General features: G+C 53.7%; 1 protein-coding gene across 1 annotated transcript in view; it reads left to right on the top strand.

The window, feature by feature from the left end:
- The window catches only part of LOC109530038 (titin-like), a 213,785-nt gene that overhangs the window by 116,335 nt on the left and 75,017 nt on the right, over positions 1-22,433 (top strand). Inside the window, 46 exon segments of the mRNA XM_019893583.1 lie at positions 324-626; positions 1,225-1,412; positions 1,513-1,627; positions 1,703-1,990; positions 4,006-4,157; positions 4,231-4,378; positions 4,479-4,778; positions 5,101-5,388; positions 5,471-5,767; positions 5,875-6,061; positions 6,223-6,338; positions 6,407-6,706; positions 6,982-7,281; positions 7,375-7,480; positions 7,980-8,176; positions 8,283-8,588; positions 8,699-8,852; positions 8,917-9,041; positions 9,118-9,236; positions 9,381-9,561; positions 9,641-9,943; positions 10,032-10,493; positions 10,586-10,888; positions 10,966-11,122; positions 11,203-11,345; positions 11,419-11,537; positions 11,610-11,787; positions 11,888-12,172; positions 12,262-12,555; positions 12,645-12,944; positions 13,830-14,138; positions 14,470-14,687; positions 15,755-16,069; positions 16,138-16,252; positions 16,607-16,909; positions 16,998-17,179; positions 17,253-17,382; positions 17,478-17,629; positions 17,713-17,860; positions 18,183-18,403; positions 18,548-18,644; positions 19,491-19,787; positions 19,926-20,225; positions 20,720-21,034; positions 21,710-21,933; positions 22,029-22,179. Of these exon segments, the coding sequence (XP_019749142.1) occupies positions 324-626; positions 1,225-1,412; positions 1,513-1,627; positions 1,703-1,990; positions 4,006-4,157; positions 4,231-4,378; positions 4,479-4,778; positions 5,101-5,388; positions 5,471-5,767; positions 5,875-6,061; positions 6,223-6,338; positions 6,407-6,706; positions 6,982-7,281; positions 7,375-7,480; positions 7,980-8,176; positions 8,283-8,588; positions 8,699-8,852; positions 8,917-9,041; positions 9,118-9,236; positions 9,381-9,561; positions 9,641-9,943; positions 10,032-10,493; positions 10,586-10,888; positions 10,966-11,122; positions 11,203-11,345; positions 11,419-11,537; positions 11,610-11,787; positions 11,888-12,172; positions 12,262-12,555; positions 12,645-12,944; positions 13,830-14,138; positions 14,470-14,687; positions 15,755-16,069; positions 16,138-16,252; positions 16,607-16,909; positions 16,998-17,179; positions 17,253-17,382; positions 17,478-17,629; positions 17,713-17,860; positions 18,183-18,403; positions 18,548-18,644; positions 19,491-19,787; positions 19,926-20,225; positions 20,720-21,034; positions 21,710-21,933; positions 22,029-22,179 (10,191 nt within the window).

The following is a 22,433-nucleotide window of genomic DNA, read 5'->3' as shown; positions in this document are numbered from 1 at the left end:
CTCATACAGAACAATTTGGAAACCATCTTCCTTCCCCGTGTTCCACTTTTGACTCCCAGAGTCCTAAATTTCTGCCACGTTGGACATGTCGTATACCGATTTCAAGTCGAAAGTGTTCATTTTGGGAGTTTTTCACCAAAGTCCCCAAATTTGAACACCACTCTTCCCACACTGAGAGCGAGTTTCCGCGTGACCGCATTTCCGGACCGACTCAAAGCACTCCAACAATTTCCAGTGCCAGCAGTCGCAGGCAATCTCGACAGAAATTGCATTCGCTTAGTCCTTGCTGAGTTTTTGAGTCCGCTTTCGCCCGCGGTGTTCAGATGTTCCCGATCCTCCCCGTAACGTGACGGCGGGGAAGGTCTCCAAGTTTGGTTGCACCGTGTCCTGGGAGCCGCCCGAGTCGGACGGCGGCTCGCCCATCACCTCTTACGTCGTGGAGCTCCGTGACAGGACGTCGGTCAAGTGGTCGCCGGTCCAGGTGACCAAGGCCGACGAGCTGAGCGCCGTGGTCAATGACGTCATTGAGAATAAGGAGTACATCTTCAGAGTCAAGGCGGAGAACAAAGCCGGCGTCGGAAAGCCGAGCGCCGCAACCAATCCCGTCACGATCATGGATGCTATCGGTGAGTCAAAGTTTCGACTAGTTTTGGGCTTTCTTATAACTTATACCTTTTCTTTTGGGGTTTTTTAAGCTCCTTACTCTTAATTAGCATGTTCATTTCTCCCTTTGGGGTTTTTTTGAACAGCAACATTTGGGTTACTTTTGTTATTTGTTTCATTTTGATTTTGTTGTTCCACAGCGAACCCAAGCGAACTGCTGTAGGAATAGGGGATATCAAATCGCAAATGGGAAAAAAAATCCAGGCGTAATTGACCCAGTCGTCCCGAAGAAAAGATTTGCAATTGGCTTTTGACGCCATAAGATGGCGGCCAAGCACCACTCGCTCAAAATCAGCTGGACTAGGCTTCAGCTCACCTGGACAGAAGCGCTATCAAATAGGGTCGATGGGAAAACATTTTCACTCCGAGTACAGTTTGAAGAATCTGCTTTTGTAAATAGGCAACGCCCTTTCATCCGTTCTCTTGAGTTCCCGAACAAAAGTGGCTTTTGACTTTTTCACTTTTTCTCCGCTTTGTTTTTGTGAACTGCAAAAGCCGTGCTTTTTACCCATGCGCGAATCGCGGCATCACATTTCCACTCGACTTGTGCCCCCCCCACAGAGCCTCCCAGCCCGCCTCAAAACCTGGCATGGCAGAACCAGAACAAGAGCTCCGTGCAACTGAGCTGGGAGACTCCGCTGAGTAATGGCGGGAGCGTGATTACTGGATACATCCTGGAGCGCTGTGAGGACGGAAGCGATAAGTGGCTCCGCTGCAACACTCGCCTCTGCCCTGACCTCTTCTATAAAGTGAGATGTCTCGGGACACAATCAAAATTCTTTGACGTCCTTATGGCGAATCGCTCTCACGAAAGCTGTTTTTGTTTGTTTGTTTTTTTTTTTCCTTCAGGTGTCTGGACTCCAATATGGAACGTATTACAACTATCGCGCATTCGCCGAAAACGCTGCCGGAATCTCAGACCCATCCAATGTCATCGGACCCCTGCTGGCCGACGACCCGCACAGTGAGCGACGCTTTTATTTCTTTGAGTTTTATCATCACTTCGGCTGACGTCACTTTTCTCGCCTCTCCTTTCCAGCCGGACCCACCATGGACCTGAGTGGCTTCAAAGACGGCCTGGAGGTGATTGTTCCGAACGCTCTCACCATCAGAGTCCCCATCACCGGATATCCCGTCCCCGTCGCCAAGTGGACGTTCGGGGAGAGGGAGCTGACCGGTGCCGACGAACGCGTCAGGGTCACCACCAAGTCCACGTTTGCGGAGCTTGTGGTGACTCCCAGCGTCCGTCCAGACAAAGGCACCTACGCCCTGCAGCTGGAGAACGACGTCTCGTCCGTCTCCGGGGAGATCGAAGTCAATGTCATCGGTAGGGAACGGCAGAGGCTCCGTTTGGCCGAGCTGAGCAAAACGCATCCGTACTAACGTTTTGTTTGCCCCCTGCGGCACTCCAGCCGCTCCGAGCGCACCGTGAACACCACTCTTCCCACACTGAGAGCGAGTTTCCGCGTGACCGCATTTCCGGACCGACTCAAAGCACTCCAACAATTTCCAGTGCCAGCAGTCGCAGGCAATCTCGACAGAAATTGCATTCGCTTAGTCCTTGCTGAGTTTTTGAGTCCGCTTTCGCCCGCGGTGTTCAGATGTTCCCGATCCTCCCCGTAACGTGACGGCGGGGAAGGTCTCCAAGGTTGGTTGCACCGTGTCCTGGGAGCCGCCCGAGTCGGACGGCGGCTCGCCCATCACCTCTTACGTCGTGGAGCTCCGTGACAGGACGTCGGTCAAGTGGTCGCCGGTCCAGGTGACCAAGGCCGACGAGCTGAGCGCCGTGGTCAATGACGTCATTGAGAATAAGGAGTACATCTTCAGAGTCAAGGCGGAGAACAAAGCCGGCGTCGGAAAGCCGAGCGCCGCAACCAATCCCGTCACGATCATGGATGCTATCGGTGAGTCAAAGTTTCGACTAGTTTTGGGCTTTCTTATAACTTATACCTTTTCTTTTGGGGTTTTTTAAGCTCCTTACTCTTAATTAGCATGTTCATTTCTCCCTTTGGGGTTTTTTTGAACAGCAACATTTGGGTTACTTTTGTTATTTGTTTCATTTTGATTTTGTTGTTCCACAGCGTTCTGAACCCAAGCGAACTGCTGTCGGAATAGGGGATATCAAATCGCAAATGGGAAAAAAAATCCAGGCGTAATTGACCCAGTCGGCCCGAAGAAAAGATTTGCAATTGGCTTTTGACGCCATAAGATGGCGGCCAAGCACCACTCGCTCAAAATCAGCTGGACTAGGCTTCAGCTCACCTGGACAGAAGCGCTATCAAATAGGGTCGATGGAAAAACATTTTCACTCCGAGTACAGTTTGAAGAATCTGCTTTTGTAAATAGGCAACGCCCTTTCATCCGTTCTCTTGAGTTCCCGAACAAAAGTGGCTTTTGACTTTTTCACTTTTTCTCCGCTTTGTTTTTGTGAACTGCAAAAGCCGTGCTTTTTACCCATGCGCGAATCGCGGCATCACATTTCCACTCGACTTGTGCCCCCCCCACAGAGCCTCCCAGCCCGCCTCAAAACCTGGCATGGCAGAACCAGAACAAGAGCTCCGTGCAACTGAGCTGGGAGACTCCGCTGAGTAATGGCGGGAGCGTGATTACTGGATACATCCTGGAGCGCTGTGAGGACGGAAGCGATAAGTGGCTCCGCTGCAACACTCGCCTCTGCCCTGACCTCTTCTATAAAGTGAGATGTCTCGGGACACAATCAAAATTCTTTGACGTCCTTATGGCGAATCGCTCTCACGAAAGCTGTTTTTGTTTGTTTGTTTTTTTTTTTCCTTCAGGTGTCTGGACTCCAATATGGAACGTATTACAACTATCGCGCATTCGCCGAAAACGCTGCCGGAATCTCAGACCCATCCAATGTCATCGGACCCCTGCTGGCCGACGACCCGCACAGTGAGCGACGCTTTTATTTCTTTGAGTTTTATCATCACTTCGGCTGACGTCACTTTTCTCGCCTCTCCTTTCCAGCCGGACCCACCATGGACCTGAGTGGCTTCAAAGACGGCCTGGAGGTGATTGTTCCGAACGCTCTCACCATCAGAGTCCCCATCACCGGATATCCCGTCCCCGTCGCCAAGTGGACGTTCGGGGAGAGGGAGCTGACCGGTGCCGACGAACGCGTCAGGGTCACCGTGTGCGGAGCTGGTGGTGACTCCCAGCGTCCGTCCAGACAAAGGCACCTACGCCCTGCAGCTGGAGAACGACGTCTCGTCCGTCTCCGGGGAGATCGAAGTCAATGTCATCGGTAGGGAACGGCAGAGGCTCCGTTTGGCCGAGCTGAGCAAAACGCATCCGTACTAACGTTTGCCCCCTGCGGCACTCCAGCCGCTCCGAGCGCACCGAAGGACTTCAAGGTTCCGGAAGTGACCCGTGAGCATGTTCGCCTGAGCTGGGAGCCTCCAGAGCACGACGGAGGAAGTCCTCTGACGGGCTACCAGGTGGAGAAACGAGAGGTTTCCCGCAAGACCTGGGTCAAGGTACAGCAATGTTCTCGGCCGCGACATCGCCGCCTAGCGCGCCATACCGAGCCGCCCGCCCTCGCCCTGTCAGGTGGCTTCGGGCATCCAGGATCTGGAGATGACCGTCACAGACGTGATTGAAGGCAAGGAGTATCTCTTCAAGGTCACGGCCTGCAATAAGTGCGGTCCCGGAGAGCCGGCCTACATCGACGAGCCTGTCAACGTCTCCTCTCCCGCCAGTGAGCGACCGAATCATTCGTTTGTGACCTGAAGGACTGAAGAAGCACAACAGAACCCAAAGAACACATATCCGTAACCTTGGAGCGGTTTGTCTTCCAGCCGTCCCTGACCCACCGGAGAACCTGCGATGGAGAGACAAGTCGGCCAGTGGGATTTTCCTGACCTGGGAGCCCCCCAGGTACGACGGCGGCAGTAGCATCCGCGGCTACAATGTCGAGCGCTGCAAGAGAGGAAGCAATCAGTGGGAGCCCTGCGGAGACCTGGTCCCCGAACTCAAGTGCCAAGTCACCGGTCTGACTGAGGGCGAGTGGTATTCGTACCGAGTCCGAGCTCTGAACCGACTCGGAGCCAGTCGGCCCTGCAAGGCCACCGATGAAATCCAGGCTGTAGACCCCAAAGGTAAAGAAAGACCTGTGGAAGCTTTTCCCAATGGAGAGAGTAGTGCATGCGATCATGCTGTCTAATATTATACAAATGTTGGTTTTTGCAGAGGACACAAATATTTTCTCTACGAGGGAGATTAGCTTTATTACTTCAGCTCAAAATGTTATTGTCAAAAGTAAAGACGACAGCTACGTGATATTTGGAAATCATCAAATTAAAGCAATTGCATGTTTGGAAATTGAAAATGTGGAAAGAGTGCCCAAAATCAAGTTTCTTGCTATTTGAATTGATCACTCTCATCCGAATTAATTGTTGTTCACGATGAACCCTCTTCCAGAGCCACCAGAGATCCATCTGGACGCCAAGCTGCTTGCCGGTCTGACCGCCAAAGCCGGCAGCAGAATTGAACTCCCCGCCGAGGTGACAGGCAAACCTGAGCCCCGGGTCAAGTGGACCAAGGCCGACCTGGTCCTCCAACCAGACGACCGAGTCAATATCTACACTACGCCGGGACACTCCACCCTCACCGTCTCCAAGACCAAGCGGGACGACAGTTCGACTTACATCGTCGAGGCCACCAACACCTGTGGCCGAGCCACCGCCACCGTTGACGTCAACATTCTTGGTAAGGGGGTGGGAGAAAATCGGGATTCCGCGCTGTGATGGTCTTTGGGCTCGATGAAAGTAAAAGTTTCCTCCCGCCTCAGACAAACCCGGCCCCCCCGCGGCCTTTGACATTTCCGAAATTACCAATGTGTCCTGCTTCCTGGCCTGGAACCCGCCGCGTGACGACGGCGGCTCCAGAGTCACCAACTACATCGTTGAGCGCCGCGCTGCCGACAGTGAGATTTGGCACCGGCTCTCGTCCACCGTCAAACAGACCACCTACAGGGCGGTCGACCTGGTCAAGTTCAAGGAGTACATTTTCAGGGTCTTTGCCGAGAACCAGTTCGGTGTGGGCCCACCAGCCGAACATGAGCCCATTATCGCCAGATACCCCTTCGGTATGTCCTTCTCGTGACTCGGCTCAAGTTTTGGGATTCCTTACAGTTGCGTCGAACTCATTATATTTGCATTTAATCTTTTGCGGGTTTTTTTTTTTTTTTCCCAGACACCCCCGGCCCCCCTTACAAGCTGGAACCTTCAGACATCGCCAAAGACTCGCTGACTCTCAGCTGGTATGAGCCCGATGAGGACGGGGGAAGCCCGATCACCGGCTACTGGGTGGAGCGGTACGAGCCCGACCACGACCGGTGGATCCGATGCAACAAGCTGCCCATCAAGGACACAAACTACAGGTTGGTTGGGATAAAGGGAGTCTGTGCAGCCTGAAATGATGCTTTAGCCTCAAAGATGTGGTGGTACTTGGCTTCACGAGCTGCCTCGAGAGTCACTGAGCTTTGTGTAAAACGTTTGACAACCACTGGTCTATAACACGTGTTTTTTTTTTTGTCTGCAGGATCAAAGGTCTTCCCACAAGAAAAAAGTACAAGTTCAGAGTCCTGGCTGAAAATCTGGCCGGAACTGGAAAACCAAGCAGGGAAACTGAACCGATCCTTGTGAAAGATCCGATTGGTACGACACTTTGGACTTTGTTGCCCAAAAGGTTTTGTTCCCAACTAAACTCCCGATGGGTCTTGTAGATCCTCCGTGGCCTCCTGGCAAACCGACCGTGAAGGATGTGGCCAAGAGCTCCTGCTTCCTGATGTGGACCAAGCCGGAGCACGACGGGGGCGCCAAGATCGACGGCTATGTCATCGAGATGCTTAAGAGCGGCACCACCGATTGGATCCGCGTGGCCGAGGGCGTCGGCAAGACCGAGTACTTCCTGAAGGGACTGATGGAGAAGCAGGAGTACTCGTTCAGGGTGCGAGCTGTCAACGTGGCCGGGGAGAGCGAGCCCAGCGAGCCCAGCGACCCGGTCCTCTGCAAGGAGAGACTCAGTAAGAGACACGAGTTAGCTGAGGCTGGACCAGGCCACGCGCCACAAACTGTTTGCCCTCTTCTTCCTTCAATGCAGTTTCCCCACTTCAATGTCTAAGATCATCCAAGTCACGTCAATAGCCGATAAATCCAACTAAATATAAGATTCCGGTTTTTGACCGGGAATTTTAGTTGTCCATTTCTCTTCATATCGCCGGCTGTCGTCTGACGAGTAGCCCGCTGCCGCAATTTTTCCACGTCGCGTGACGAGCTCTTGATGCCGCCCTCTGCGCAGACCCCCCTTCGGCCCCGCGCTGGCTGGAGGTCACCGGCATTAGCAGGAACAGCGCCGAGTTGAAGTGGACCGTGCCCGAGCGCGACGGAGGCTCGCCCATCACCAACTACGTGGTGGAGAAACGGGACGTCCGGCGTAAAGGCTGGCAGGCCGTGGACACCACCGTCAAAGAGCTCAAGTACACGGTGGCGCCGCTCAACGAAGGCTCGCTCTATGTGTTCCGCGTGGCGGCCGAGAACGCCGTCGGCCTCGGGCCCTTCTGCGAGCTGGAGGACTCCGTGCTTGCCAAGGACACTTTCAGTGAGTTTAGCCGGTGGTTCGGCCGAGTCCGCTGTGGGATCGCTGGCTGCAGGGACGTTTAAAATGTGTCTGGTATTTTTTACCTTTTTCCAGCCACTCCCGGGCCACCGTACGCCCTCGCCGTGGATGCCGTGACCAAAAGATACGTGGACCTGCAGTGGGAAGCGCCCAAAAACGATGGTGGCAGACCCATCCTCAGGTGGGACGCGCGACGCGCACCCTCCTCCGAGTTTTAAAGAATTTGTTTCAAAATCTTCCTGTGAGCCACAAAGCTCAGAAGGATTTTGGACCGCAATATATTCAAGACCCATGGGATCCTTATGGAGAATTCCAGACCCCTCGGGCTCATTGAGTGTTTCCAAAACTCCATCCAAAACAAAGTGAAGCAACTTATTGTTTTTATCCGCCTCGATCTGCTCAAACAGTGGCCATTTTCAAATCTGGCCTGAAAATCAAAACTATTCTTTCTTGCTTCTATTTTGTTCTTGAACTTGATGCGTTTTGTCGTTCAGCCGTTTATTTGTATCGTTTTATGAAACTTGCTTTTTGTGTTGGGACCTCATCTTGATTTTGAAATGTTCATGTATTCATTGTTTAGTTCTTTGCTTGTGTAAAGGACATTGAGGCATTTACGCTGCGTGTGAAGGGTTGCCATGCCTTTCCTTTGACGCTCCACTGTTCCGCCACGCACCCGGCAGGTATTGCGTCGAGAAGAAGGAGAAGCTCGGAACCCGCTGGGTGAAGTGCGGAAAGACTTCCGGGCCGGACTGCAAGTACAGAGTGACCGACGTGATTGAGGGAACAGAGGTTCAGTTCCAAGTCCGCGCCGAGAACGAGGCCGGAATCGGACATCCAAGCGAACCCACCGAGATCCTGACCATTGAAGACCCAACAGGCGAGTTGACGGAAGCCAAAAAGACCCAACCCGGAATCCACGCGCGAGATGGTAAGCTTTCCGTAAGATGTGAGGTAAAAGGAACGCCTTGCCTTGCCTTTTGCAGGTGTCCCGTCGCCTCCCGTCGAGCTCCACGTGACGGCCGCCAGCCGGGACTTCCTGTCCATCGGCTGGAAGCCTCCGCAGAGGGACGGTGGCTCCCCCATCACCGGTTACCACATTGAGATGTGTGAGGCTGGGACGGAGAAATGGATGAGGGTTAACTCTCGTCCCGTCAAGGAACTTAAGTACACCGTGAAAGAAGGCGTTGTTCCCGAGAAGGAGTACATCTTGAGAGTGAGAGCCATCAACTCTGTCGGAGTCAGCGAGCCCTCCGATATCTCTGAGAACGTCGTTGCCAAAGATTCCGACTGTAAGGATGGGAGCGTGGGCTATTAGCTTGCAGCGAGCGCTTTTTTTTGGGGGGTTGTGGCCAGGGGGGTGGTTTTCCTGCTTCACGCTTGCTCTTGTCTGCATTTACAGGCAACCCTACGCTAGAATTCCAGACTCTGGACATAGTTGTGGTGGAGACAGAGAAGCTGCACATCCCGGTTCCCTTCAAGGCCGTTCCCTCACCCAAGGTCACTTGGCACAAAGACGGCAAGGAGCTGAAGGCCGACGACCGGCGCGGCTTCAGGTGGGTGCTCATTTCACTTGTGTTTGTGTGACTCGCGGCTGACAAGATTGTTTGTGCACACCAGGAAAGAGTATACTTGCTGTCACTTGGAGGTGGACAGTAGTCTTCACTCTGACGCGGGCCAATACAAAGTGACTCTGGAGAATAGGCTCGGAGCTGCCAGTGCCACTATCAACGTCAAAGTCATCGGTAACCGAGCGGCCCGTCCGCAGCGCTCGACGCGTTAGCCGCGGGTTTCTTACCAGTCTCCAAACTGCATCTCCAGGTCTTCCGGGCCCATGCAAGGACATTGTAGCCTCCGAGATCACCAAGAGCTCCTGCAAGGTCTCCTGGGATCCTCCCGACTACGATGGAGGCACGCCAATTACTCATTACATCCTGCAGGTCAGTACCACAGAGACTGATCAAGCCCCTTTTGGTCGTTTGGGAAGCATTTGTTAGCCTGTGCGTGCCACCTGGGGTTTTAGATCCACAAACTTCCAGAAACAAGTGGCGTTTAGCCTAACTTGGTGTTTGATACTGCTGCAGCGTCGCGAAGCCGGCCGGAGGACGTATGTCACCGTGATGTCCGGAGAGAATAAAGTGAGCTGGAACGTCAAAGACCTCATCCCCAACGGAGAGTATTACTTCAGAGTCCAGGCCGTAAACAAGATTGGAGGAGGGGAGTTCATCGAGCTACGCAACCCTGTCATCGCCGAGGACCAGAAACGTAAGAAGCGACAGTTTGGCCCAAACGTGACGCGGCGCTGTCTCTTGTTGAAGCCCATTTGCGTCTCATCTTGCATCAGATCCTCCTGACCCGCCGGTGGATGTGGAGACCCACAATCCCACATCGGGCACCATAACGCTGACCTGGAAGCCGCCCATGTATGACGGAGGTGCCAAGATCATGGGTTACATCCTGGAGCGGCAGCTGAAGGGCGAGGACCGGTGGGAGAGGTGCAACGACTTCCTGGTTCCGGTCCTTTCGTACACCGTCAGAGGGCTAAAGGAGGCCAAGAGCTATGCCTTCAGAGTCCGAGCAGAAAATTCAGCCGGCATCAGCGATCCGTCTCGCAGCACCCTGTTTGTCAAGGCCTTGGATGCAATCGGTGAGGAAAATTTGTGGGACGTCGTGTTTCCGACTTGGACGGTCACGTCGCCTCGGCTCTGATTTGATCCGTCCGCGTTTGTCGTCAGATGCTCCGAAGGTCTTCCTGAGCGGCAGCCTTCAGTCTGGCCTGAACGTGAAGCGAGGCAACGAGATCCGGCTGGAGGCTAATATCTCCGGCTCACCGTACCCTGAGATCACCTGGTTCTGGAACGACCAGGTGATCCGGCCCGAGCCGCTTCGTAGGAGGCCGGAGAGACCGCTGAAGAAGAAGGCGGAGGTGAAGAAGGAGGCGTCCGAAGGAGAGAAGAAAGAGCAGGACCTGGGAGAAGTGAAGGATGCAGAGGAGAAGAAGGAAGAGGTGGCAGAGCAGGAAGCGGAGGAGACGGACTTCCCGACGATCGGCGAGCGGCTGACCATCAACAACAGCAGGAGGGGCGAGTCCACGGCAGTTGTCAAGGACTCACTGCGTGTTGACCACGGCGTCTACATGGTGAAGGTGGAGAACGACCACGGCGTCGCTTCAGCCACCTGCGAGGTCAACGTCCTTGGTGAGAGCGCGCCTCCTTCTCCTCTGGTCACATACGAGTCTCGTGGAGGACTGCGGAGCTTCAGGGCCTAACGCTTTCCTCCCTGTTGTCAGACACTCCCGGACCTCCAATTAACTTCCGCTTCGAAGAGGTGAGGAAGAACTCCGTGATCTGCAAGTGGGATCCCCCGAAAGATGACGGCGGCAGCGAGATCCTCAACTACACGCTGGAGAAGAAGGACAACTCCAAGATAGAGCTCGGCTACAGCTGTGTCACCGCCACACTTCGAGGGTGTCGCTATCTGGTGCCCAAACTCATTGAAAAGAAGGAGTACATCTTCAGAGTTGTCGCTGAGAACAAATATGGAGCTGGTCCGCCATGCATCTCCAAGCCTCTTGTTGCCAAGAATCCCTTCGGTGTGTAGAATCACTCAAGGAATTGCCCCCGGTTCGCATGGGTTACTTGACGGTGAATCGCCGTCCTTCATTCCCAGAACCTCCTGAGGCTCCAGAGAAGCCGGAAATTGATGACGTCACGGCCCACAGCATGCTGGTCATCTGGAAGGAGCCAAACGACAATGGCAGCCCCATCCTGGGCTACTGGGTGGAGCGTCGGGAGATCAACAGTTCCCACTGGGCTCGGGTCAACAGGTAGAGGATTGCCCAAAAAGAACGCTGCGGATGCGACTGCGTGTTGGCAGCTATGACTTCATCTTGAATGTGCTCGCCAGAAACATGGTCTCTTCCACCGAGCTGAATGTAGAAGGACTCGTTGAGGGCTTAACCTACATCTTCAGAGTGGCAGCCGAAAATCAGGCGGGCCCCGGAAAGTTCAGCGTGCCTTCAGATCCTAAAACGGCACAAGCCCCGATTCGTACGTACATTTTCCAGCTAGGAACGCGCTCGAGTCGGAGTAGCGGTCTACATTTTTGATCTTTGTTTTACAGTACCTCCAGGACCGCCAGTCCCCCGAGTGGTGGCAACCACCGACCACTCGATTGACGTTGAGTGGGATGCACCTGCCGACAATGGAGGCGGCGAGATCCTGGGATACCACGTGGATAAGGTGCGTTCGGAGCTCTCTGAATTTAACAGTGTGAAAATGTCGATCTCGCGCTAATATTGTGCTGTTCCCCAGACTATTGCCGGTAGCAAAGACTGGTCCAGGTCTACAGAACGTCCGTGGAAGACTCGGGCATTTACAGTGTATGGAGTCCGTGAGGGAGCCAAGTACCTGGTCAGAGTCATTGCCATTAACGCTGCTGGAGAGGGCGCCCCAGGTTTCACCGAGTCAGTGTTCGTCAGGAATCCCGCAGGTCAGCCAGAAGCCGAGAACGTGAAAATGTCGAACCGACGTCAAATGGAGAATGAGGCGACATTCGATTCTTAATGTCGGCGGCTGACTCCCTTCTGCAGAAATGCCTGCGGTGGAACTGGACGTTTTGGTCAGGAACGGTGTGGTCATCAGAGCTGGCGAGACACTTCGTGTTCCGGCGCTGGTCACCGGTAAACCCTACCCAACTATCACTTGGACCGTGGACGATGCAAAACCAGACAAAGACCGCGTCGAGATCCTCACCGAAGGCAACAACAGCACTGTGTTCATCAAAAGCGCGCAGAGGAAGGACTGCGGCAAATATCTGATCTCGGCGTGTAACCCGAGCGGCACCAGGTCGGCCTTCACCCGGGTGGAGGTCATGGGTAAGTGCACGGACGTCTAGGAAGATGGGAGCTGATGGATCCAAAATGTGGACAGACCACAATTTTTATTTATTTCTTTCTTTTTGTAGATGTTCCCGGACCAGTCACTGACCTAAAGCCGGTGGTGGTGACCAAAAAGATGATCTTCCTGAATTGGGATGACCCAGTGGACGACGGCGGAAGTGACCTGACCGGCTTCCTGGTGGAGCGCAAAGATGCCAAAATGCACACGTGGAGGCAGCCCGTTGAAACCGCCTCCTCCAAATGCGAGTGCGTGGGCATCATGGAGGGACAAGAGTACATGTTCCGTGTCAGTGCTAAGAACAAGTATGGCATGGGCCCGCCTGTCGAGCTGGGACCCATCAAAGCTGTGGACCCACAAGGCAAGTGGCCAAGAGGCCTCCTTAGTGATTGTGTCTCGCGTCGACCATTCCGATCTCGAAAACGTTTTTTGTCGTCACGGTTTGCGCAGGACCGCCGTCGCCGCCTGAGAAGTTCCACTACACGGAGCGCACCAAGAATTCCATCACGCTAGCATGGAAGCCGCCTCGCAACGACGGAGGCAGCCCCATCATCGGCTACTTTGTGGAGAAGAAGCGTCAAGACAAGCAGGCCTTTGAGCCTTGCAACACGGAAATCTGCCCTAACTTGAACATGACGGTGGAGGGCCTCGATGAGGCCTGGATGTACGAGTTCAGGATCAAGTGCGCAAATCTGATTGGGGAAAGCGACCCGTCCTTTGCGCTGACCGTGGTCATCCAAGACGATGAAGGTACGCCAAGTCTGTGGAATATGGGTGGAAAGCCCTCGTCCAGGGCTCAGCAACCTTTTTGAAGCCGACCGCTGACGCTTAGGGCTAAACCCCGAGGAACTCACTCATCAGGATGTTCATGAATTCTCACAACAATTCGGAAACAGACAAGAATCAATTGGCAACGCTTCATTTCTACACACCTCTGCCTATGTCGACATTTGCAAATGATTAATACGACAACACTCCAAGGAACTCGCAATGTCCCATCACCGCTGATCTGTTTTGAGAACGCGTCCGCGAGCCACTCGTGTGGGCGACCATGTTGGTGACCCCTGCTTTCGATAGACCAGAGATCAGCAACCCCAAATACTCGAGCCAGCCTCTCAACAGTCAAGTTAACCGTGACTATTTTGAAATCAACTTCCCTGTTGAAATGAAATGAAATCCGATGAATTCAATTAAGGCCGGCCTTACATCTCTCTCTTGAGCAATTTCCCACCGACAGTGTTTTCTTTATGACGGAGCGGTCGAGACAAATTCCCGAACCCTGACCTAGTCGTATGCGGGGCGCCTCTGAGGCTGAAAGATTGTTTACCTTGCCTTTGCATTTATTGGCATTTTGGAGATATGTTTTTGTTCTGAAAATAGACACCATTTTCATGCAAAAATACCTCTACAAGGGCTTCACAGATAGTCAAGAATCACAGCGCAGTCCACCGCTTAATCCAGTCTGCTGCGTCCATCGTTGGACTGGACGTCGATGTCCGTCATTAAACGGGACCATGAGCCTTTCCCCGGGTTTCTCATCGGTTCTCCTGTGTCAAATGACTTTTTATCTACGAATGGTGCCGCCGCAGAGTCAGCGATCAGCTGTCATCCCATGTTGTTCTCATCCCCCCCCAGTGGCCCCCGAGATCCACATGCTGAAGATATTCAAGGGCGACAGCATCACGGTGAAAAGGGGCGAGCGCGTCGAGATCCCCGCCGACATCCTCGGCCTCCCCATCCCCAAAGTGGAGTGGTCCAAAGACGACGCGGTGCTGGAGAAGCCCACGGAAAGCCTGCTGATGGAGACGGCGGTGACGGGCAGGATGAACTGCACGTCCACTCTGTCCATCCCCGCCGCCGAGCGCAAGGACCGCGGCGGCTACACCATCTCGGCCTCCAACAACATGGGCTCAGCCAGTCACACCACTTCTGTCATGGTGCTAGGTGAGCGAAACCTGATGAAACCACAAGAAAGGGCGGTCCCCTAATGTAAGAAAACAATCTCCACCGACGAAAGCCACTTCAACTGCTCTTGGGGGGGGTGAGATGATTGGAGTGGAATTATTCGAGAGATATTTTTGCGTTGTAAAATTGAGCTGATAGAGCAGAGCCCCCAAAAAAGACACCTTTCTATCAATTGGACCGCATTCTTACCCCCCAAGAGAGCAGACTTTCGAAATTGACCTTCAACGTTGACATTCTGGATAAATGTTTCAAATGAAGAGCTAACGAAGAAAAAACAAGCAACCCGACTAAACCTCGTCTCTCCGCCCAGACCGGCCGCTTCCTCCCAGAAACGTGGCGGTGTCCAACATCAAGGCGGAGTCCTGCCAGTTGCACTGGGACGCCCCCTTGGATGATGGCGGCAGCGAGCTGACCAACTATATCGTTGAAAAGAAGGACGTGCTCACAGAGGAAGCGGAGGAAGAGGGACGGGAAGCGGAACCTCAGTGGGTGGAGCTCACCAACAGCATCATTGACAAGAAGTATCGGGTAGGTCCCGCGAGCACCTGGCTGGATCAAAGTCGGTCACTCCGTCGCGACGGATCCCGCTCAGATCAAAGTCCCAAATTTGACTCCTGTACTCCGGTCAAAGTCAAAAGCTCGCATTTAAAATGTGAATACAAAAGTGTCACTTCTCACCGTCAATCAAATGCAATATCCATTTTGAGAACAAAACACGTGCGTCGTCCTCACGCCTGAACTGAAACGCTTCACTCTGTAATCGTACCCACTGAAAAAAATGGACTGCACTGGTTTGTGCTTTTTCAAATGAGACTTTTTGGAGGCTGCCACAAAGACAAAATGGATTCGCCACCGACATCGAACTACTCTCCAAATAAGGCCGTAGAGGCCTGTCCCAAAATGTCAAGGTGTCAACCGCAACCGATTTGCCCCCCTCCGGCGTTTATGTCTTTTGTAGTCGCCTTCCGCGGATGTTGGCAAAAATGGAATGAGCCAGGAAAAGAAATAATTTCAGTCATAGTGACAGTAAGGCTAATAAATTGCGTCTACTGTAGTAACAATATCGGCTATTTGTGGTCACGGTCGTAGTCGTGAGGACACCTTCTTATAAAGTCCTCCTCCCTCTGCTGGCCAGGAAAAGAAATAATTTCAGTCATAGTGACAGTGAGGCTGATAAATTGCGTCTAGTGTAGGAACAATCTAGGCTATTTGTCCTTGTGGTCACGGTCGTAGTTGTGGGGACACCTTCTTACAAAGTCCTCCTCCCTCTGCTACAGGTGTGGAACTTGGATACCAACAAATCCTACCTGTTCCGCGTCAGAGCCCAGAACCGCTACTAAGGCCGTAGAGGCCTGTCCCAAAATGTCAAGGTGTCAACCGCAACCGATTTGCCCCCCTCCGGCGTTTATGTCTTTTGTAGTCGCCTTCCGCGGATGTTGGCAAAAATGGAATGAGCCAGGAAAAGAAATAATTTCAGTCATAGTGACAGTAAGGCTAATAAATTGCGTCTACTGTAGTAACAATATCGGCTATTTGTGGTCACGGTCGTAGTCGTGAGGACACCTTCTTATAAAGTCCTCCTCCCTCTGCTGCAGGTGTGGAACTTGGATACCAACAAATCCTACCTGTTCCGCGTCAGAGCCGAGAACCGCTACGGCAAGTCTGACCCTTGTGCCACGGAGGAAGTTCAGATCACAGACCCCTTCGGACTCCCCGGCCCGCCGGAGAAACCGAGCATCACCGAGTATTCCAAGAACTCCGTGACCCTGACCTGGGAGCCGCCGAGGGACAACGGTGGCTCCATGATCATTGGCTACTGGCTGGAGAAGAAAGAAAGAGGCTCCGCCTACTGGGCCAGAGTCAATAAGATGCCGGTCACCAAGAGGGGCATGAAAGGCTGGGAGTACCAGGTAGGTCTTCGGATCGTGCCGAGTTCTCCGAAAATATTTGGGCTGGAAAACTCGTCTGTGTCTGGCAGGTGACTCGCCTGTTTGAAGGATGTGAGTACGAGTTCCGAGTCGCTGCCTTCAATTCGGCCGGAACGGGACCGTTCAGCGCACCGTCCGACCCGGCATTTGCCGTCGACCCTCTGAGTGAGTCTACCCTTGCGTTGTCAGTGTACATTTGGAGTCATCCCAAGTCGAATGGACTCTTCCATGTCGTTGGAAATGTTTCACCTGCGATACAAAAGGCTTTTGGAAGTTTTGGACTTACTGGGAACAAGCTGAGGATAAAACCCGCAGTATGACAAGCACTGAGTGGTTGAAGGTCTTTCACCTCGACTGCAAAAGAGTGGAGTTGCACAATTTTGTGCGAAGGTGATAAGGCTTATGCAGCCGCGAAGAGTCCAGCTGTCATTTCGGTTTCAGCGATTCCAGTCCCGCGTTTCTGTGCCGTCGGCTCGATGATTTCATTTGGGACTGAACTGTTCTGACCTCCCCGCCCAGCTCCTCCCAGCATGCCTGCCGCTCCCGTGGTGGCCGACAAGACCAAGCACAACGTCACTCTGACCTGGAAGCCGCCGGAGAAGGACGGCGGGAGCCCCATCAAGGGCTACATCGTCCAGATCCAGGACGAGGGCAAATCCGATTGGGTGAGGGTGAACGAAGAGCTGCACCCCACCACCGAGTTCACTGTGCCCAGCCTCCGTGAGCTGAAGCGCTACCGCTTCAGAATCATTGCCGTCAACGACATTGGCGAATCGGACCCCAGCCCCCGCACCGGCGAGGTCTTGATCGAAGAGGTCCAGTGTAAGTCTTCGTTCCGGGCGACGGCGCGTCGAGATGAAGCGACGGGAGCGCGCTGACTCGGTCGCCGATGTTCCTGCTCGTGTTTCAGTGCCGCCCTCCATCACCATCGACGTTTTGGTGGACGACCTGCTCTATGTACGTGCCGGAGATCCAATCAGGATCCCCGCCACCATCAAGGGTCGTCCCGTCCCCAAGGTGACGTGGGACTTTGAGGGCAAAGCCAAATCTCACAAGAAGAACAAGCTGCACACGCTTCCCGTGGACTCGGAGGTGACTTCTTCGGCCGCTCGCGTGTGAGAACACGTGTCGCTCCCGAACTCATCGCGCTCTTGCGTCTCCTCAGGTCGAGTCCACAGACACCACGTCCGTTGTGAGCATCCCCGTTAGTTTGAGGACCCACTCCGGACGCTACACCATCACGGCCAAGAACAAGTCTGGACAGAAACACGTCAACGTCAGAGTCAACGTCCTCGGTGCGTCTTCCTTCTTTGAATTGGACTGAATCGAACGGGCTTTTTTTTTTTTTTTTTCGGTTGGGTGTCGCCTAACGGTTCCTTCATGGTTTCAGATGTTCCCGGACCTCCGAAAGATCTGAAGGTGACGGACATCACCCGGTCAACCATGAGACTGATCTGGAAGCTGCCCGACAACGATGGCGGAGAGAGAATCAAAAGCTACTACATTGAGAAAAAATGTGTCACCGACAAGGCCTGGACAAAGGTGCAGGAAGTGAAGGACAGACAGATTGAAAAGATTGTGCGGATGAAGACTTGATGCCGGTGCCTTTTTTTTTTGTCCATCAGGTGAATGCGGCCTGCGCCAGTCAAGCCTTCGTTGTCCCAGGCCTCCTGGAGGGACAGGACTACCTGTTCAGAGTGCGAGCCGAGAACCGGCTGGGCTTCGGTCCGTTTACCGTCACCGCTGATCCCGCCCGGGCCAGAGACCCTATCTGTGAGCGCACGCAGACACCTCACTGACACTTTACACGCTGGGTTTGAGTCCCAAACAGAATCCTCCCTTTTTCGCGGCGTTTGCTCGAACATCTAAGGACTTTGTGCCATGTAGTTGGGGTCAGACTAGTACTTTCAACAAAAGACACATGACCTATTGTAATGGGTCTATTTAGGGTCTGGCCTCATCGCCCACCGGATGGCGAGTCCTGAGCAATCCAAAGTGTGTGACTAGTGATGATCCAAGTGAATTGAATTGTGCAAATGATGGCGCTGCTAAAAAAAAAAAAAAAAAAAAAAAAATTTAAATGCCTGATTTGCAGACCCGCCAGACCCGCCTACCAAGCTGAAAGTCACCTTGGTGACCAAGAACACGGTGACCCTGACCTGGGAGCCTCCCAAAAACGACGGCGGCTCTCCCGTCAAACATTATGTGGTGGAGCGCTTGAGCTGGGACACCAGCGGCAAAGAGAAGGAAACGTGGAAGCAGTGCAACAAGCGAGACGTGGAGGAGCTCAGCTTCGTGGTGGAGGACCTGAAGGAGGTCGGTCCTCGAGTCCTCTTTCCTTTTTGGGCAATTGAGGCTCCCATGCAGTGTTGGAGCGACTGCCACAAGCATGCCGTGACCGTGTTTTGTGTGTGTGTGTATGTGTGCGTGCGTGCGTGCGGGCGTGCGTGTGTTTTTCAGGGCGGTGAGTACGAGTTCCGAGTGAAAGCTGTGAACGAGGCCGGACCCAGTCGACCCTCGGCCACCGCCGGGCCGCTCACCATCAAGGACCAGACCTGTGAGTCGGACTGGCCTCAACTTCACTTTTGCCAAGACACCCAAACAGCAAATGTAGCCCTCTGTCGTTCGCTCGCTCGGACTCATAGTACGGACAAGTAGTTATTTGGAAAAGTTGCTATGATAGCATTGGTCACATTGAGAGCGTAATATGAAACAGATTTTTGTTTGACCTAAAAAGTACACATCATACTGTTGCGAAACACTGTAACATTGCGTCGTTTGAAAATTGAAAAATGATGATTAAGTTGACGTGTTGCATGTCAACAAGTCACAATGAGAGGGAAATGTACCCCAAGTTAAAAAAAAAAAGACTGTTCGGAAATATTTATTGCAAATGTACGAATGCAGCAGAAGTGTTTCGGTCCAGTATGAGCAATGAATTTTGCAAAGGGGCCACATCAGAATGTGGAGCGCTTGCCGAGGGCCAAGCCACATGCTAACCTAACCTGAACTTTGTCAAGATTATTTGGAATGTATTTAGGAAAAAGCACAATATTGCGAGGCGTGTCTCCCTTGGTAGAATGAGGACATTTGAAACACAACTCGAAGGGCTCATTAAAATGACATCTGCCGCTAATTACGAGTAGTAGGAGCGGTAGTAGAAGTAGCACTAGTCGTAGCAGCGGTACAAGTAGCTATTAGCAATAGGTGCTTGAAACCTGGGCTCCACAAACTGATCCGAGTCTGCAGACCTCAGAGAACCACTCTGTCGTTGATGTTACTGCCGTGACAGAATTGGCTGGAGCAGAAGTATTTGTTGTCGCGCTCGGAGTAATCAGTCTGCGGATCCTCATCACGTAACGCTGCTCGTTCTGGTAACGACGTGGCTGACGCGCCGTTTCAGGCCCACCCACCATCGAGCTGCGGGAGGCGCTGGAGGGCGAGGAGGGCTGCGACGTCAGCCTGCCGGCCAAGGTGAGCGGCTGCCCCTTCCCCAGCCTCTCGTGGCACAAGGCCGACCCGGCGGCGCCCGAGCAGAAGGCGGCCGTGCGCTACGACCAGCGCGTCGCCAAGCTGGTGACGCAGGACAAGTGCACGTTGCTGCTGCAGCAGGCCACGCGGGACGACAGCGCCCTCTACAGCCTGACCGCCAGCAACGCCCTGGGCACCGTCACCAAGGACGTCAAACTCTCTGTCTTTGGTGAGCGCCGATGACACGTGAAATGTACCGCGCATCAGAATTGGAACGAAATCCAAGTTTCAAAAGAAACAATTCTCAAAAGACGAAATGCAAATGGGCCCGCCGAGGCTTTAGTGAGATTTGGCGCGACTCTCGCAGGACCTCCCGGCCCCCCCGTGGGACCAATGAAGTTCACCGAGGTGTTTGCGGAGAGGATCGGCCTGGCCTGGAAGCCGCCCCTGGACGACGGCGGCTCCAAGATCACCAACTACGTGGTGGAGAAGCGTGAGGACAACCGCAAGTCATGGGTGCACGTGTCCAAGGACCCCAAGGACTGCGCGTACCTGGTGACCCGGCTCACGGAGAACCACGAGTACGAGTTCAGAGTCATGGCGCAGAACAAGTTTGGAGTCGGGCCGCCGCTACTCAGCGAGCCGGAGAAGGCCAGGAACCTCTTCAGTGAGTGCCACGCGCAACACCAGTTTGACATCCAAATTGCAAAACCAAACCTTTTTTTTCTGAAAATCAACCCAACTTGAAGAGCTACCGCACGCCTGAAAGCCAGTCTTCGAAGCCAAAGTGGAAATCCCTCCATTTATCGCAACACTAGCTTGAAACCTTAACTTTGGCCTTAACCTTAATGCGTGTTTGAAACCCAAACCCGAGCATCAAATCCTTATTTGAAGCCCTCACCCAACATCCAGACCCTAACCCTGGATTGAACCCCTGATTTGAAAGCCTTGTTGAAAACCCACATCGTTAAAGCAAACCTGAACTTGAAACCGTAACCCTTGTTTTGTACCCTCGCACCGGCCAGAAACCCTGATTTGAAAGCCCAACCCTATACCTGGCGGCTTTCGGCACTCTCTTCAAATCGTAACCCGGACTTGAAACGTGAACTCGTGACCCTCGCAACGCACAAAACCCTCAATTGAAACGTGCAATGTGTGCAGCCGTTCCTGGCCAGTGTGAGAAGCCCACCGTGACCGACGTGTGTCTGGAGTCCATGACGGTTAACTGGGAGGAGCCCGAATACGACGGCGGCTCGCCAGTCACCGGCTACTTCATCGAAAAGAAGGAGACCACCAGCAAGCGCTGGGCTCGGGTCAACCGCGAGCCCATCCGGGCCCTGCCGCTGGGAAACAACTGGGACGTCACCGGCCTGGTGGAGGGCTCCATGTACCAGTTCCGGGTCAGCGCTGCCAACGCCGCCGGATGCGGACTACCCAGCGTACCCTCGGACCCCGTGCTCTGTAGGGACCCCATCAGTAAGTCATCTGTTCAAGCCAGCGACCGCCATGAGCCCGTGACTCGTTCTCACGAGTTTCCGACCCGCCCGCAACGATTTCTCATCTGCAACGCGCTGCCATGAGTCGCTCGTCGTCTGTGTCGAATTTTCATGAGCTGCTGACGTCCATGACTTGTTTTCATGACATTCAAAGCCTGCGTATTGTTTCCTTGAGTTGCTGACTGTCTGCAACTCATGTTCATGAATTACCGACATTCTGCGGCAAGTCAGTTGCCGAGCATCTGCAACTAGTCCTCACGAGTCCGCGACCGTCTGCGGCTTCTTTTCACGAGTGTCCGCGACGCGTTTTCATGGCTTGCTGAATGACCGCATCGAGTTTGAATGAGGTGCCGACGTCTCAACTTCATTGGAAATGGCCTTGGAGGATGCGAGGGTTGTCGGCGACTACTTTTAATGATTCGCTGACTGCTTGCATCCAAATTCACGAGTTGTCAACAGTCTGTGACTGGTTCTCACTTGTCGTTGGCCGTCTGCAACCGGTATTCAAGAATTGCAGATTGTCCGCGAATACTGTTTACGATTCGCCAACTATCCGCATCTCGCTTTCACGAGTGGCCGACCGTGCGCGCCTTGTTTTCACGTCTCGCGACTTTCTTGACAGTGTCTTACCCCCCATCTCTCGCGTACCGCGCAGAGCCTCCCGGTCCGCCCACCCCCAAGGTGACGGACTGGACCAGGTCCACGGTGGAGCTGGAATGGATTCCTCCCCTGGTGGACGGAGGCTCCAAGGTGACCGGCTACATTGTGGAATTCAAGGAGGTGAGCAGGGAGGAGGAGGAGAAGAAGGCTCAGAGGAAGTTGCTTTTACTGAGCGGCGCTGACGAGAAGGAGCCCGAGGCCCCGGAGAGCTGGCGGAAGGTAAACTAAGATCACTCCAGCAGCGTCGTCCCGGGCGAGTCGGCTTTCCCCAACTGGTGAATGTGTCCCTCATTCCCGGGTTGCGCTCTCTCCAGGCCAAGGACACGGAGATCAGAGGAACCAAGTTTGTGGTGGCCGAGCTCAAAGAAGGTGCTCTGTACCGCTTCAGAGTCAGAGCCGTGAACGCCGCCGGCGTCGGCGAGCCTGGACTCGTTTCGGAGCTGATCGAAGCCAGAGACAGGACAAGTAAGACGAAATACGCCGCTGCCTTGACGTACAGGGACCACAATTCAAACGCTTGACAAATTACCAGCCGTCGCTCGGTTGATTTATTTTATTTCGTTGATTCTCGTCCTTCAGTTGCGCCCGAGATGGACCTGGACGCCTCCGTCAAGGAGAAGATCGTGGTCCACGCCGGCGGCACCATCCGAATCATCGCCTACGTGTCTGGCAAACCGACGCCGCGCATCAGCTGGTGCCGAGATGACGGCGAGGTGCCC

Source organism: Hippocampus comes, unplaced genomic scaffold (assembly GCF_001891065.2).
Source record: "Hippocampus comes isolate QL1 unplaced genomic scaffold, H_comes_QL1_v1.1 scaffold189, whole genome shotgun sequence".
NCBI lineage: Eukaryota > Metazoa > Chordata > Actinopteri > Syngnathiformes > Syngnathidae > Hippocampus > Hippocampus comes.
The sequence above is the reverse complement of the archived record's forward strand: the minus strand, read 5'-3'. Positions and strand labels throughout refer to the sequence as shown.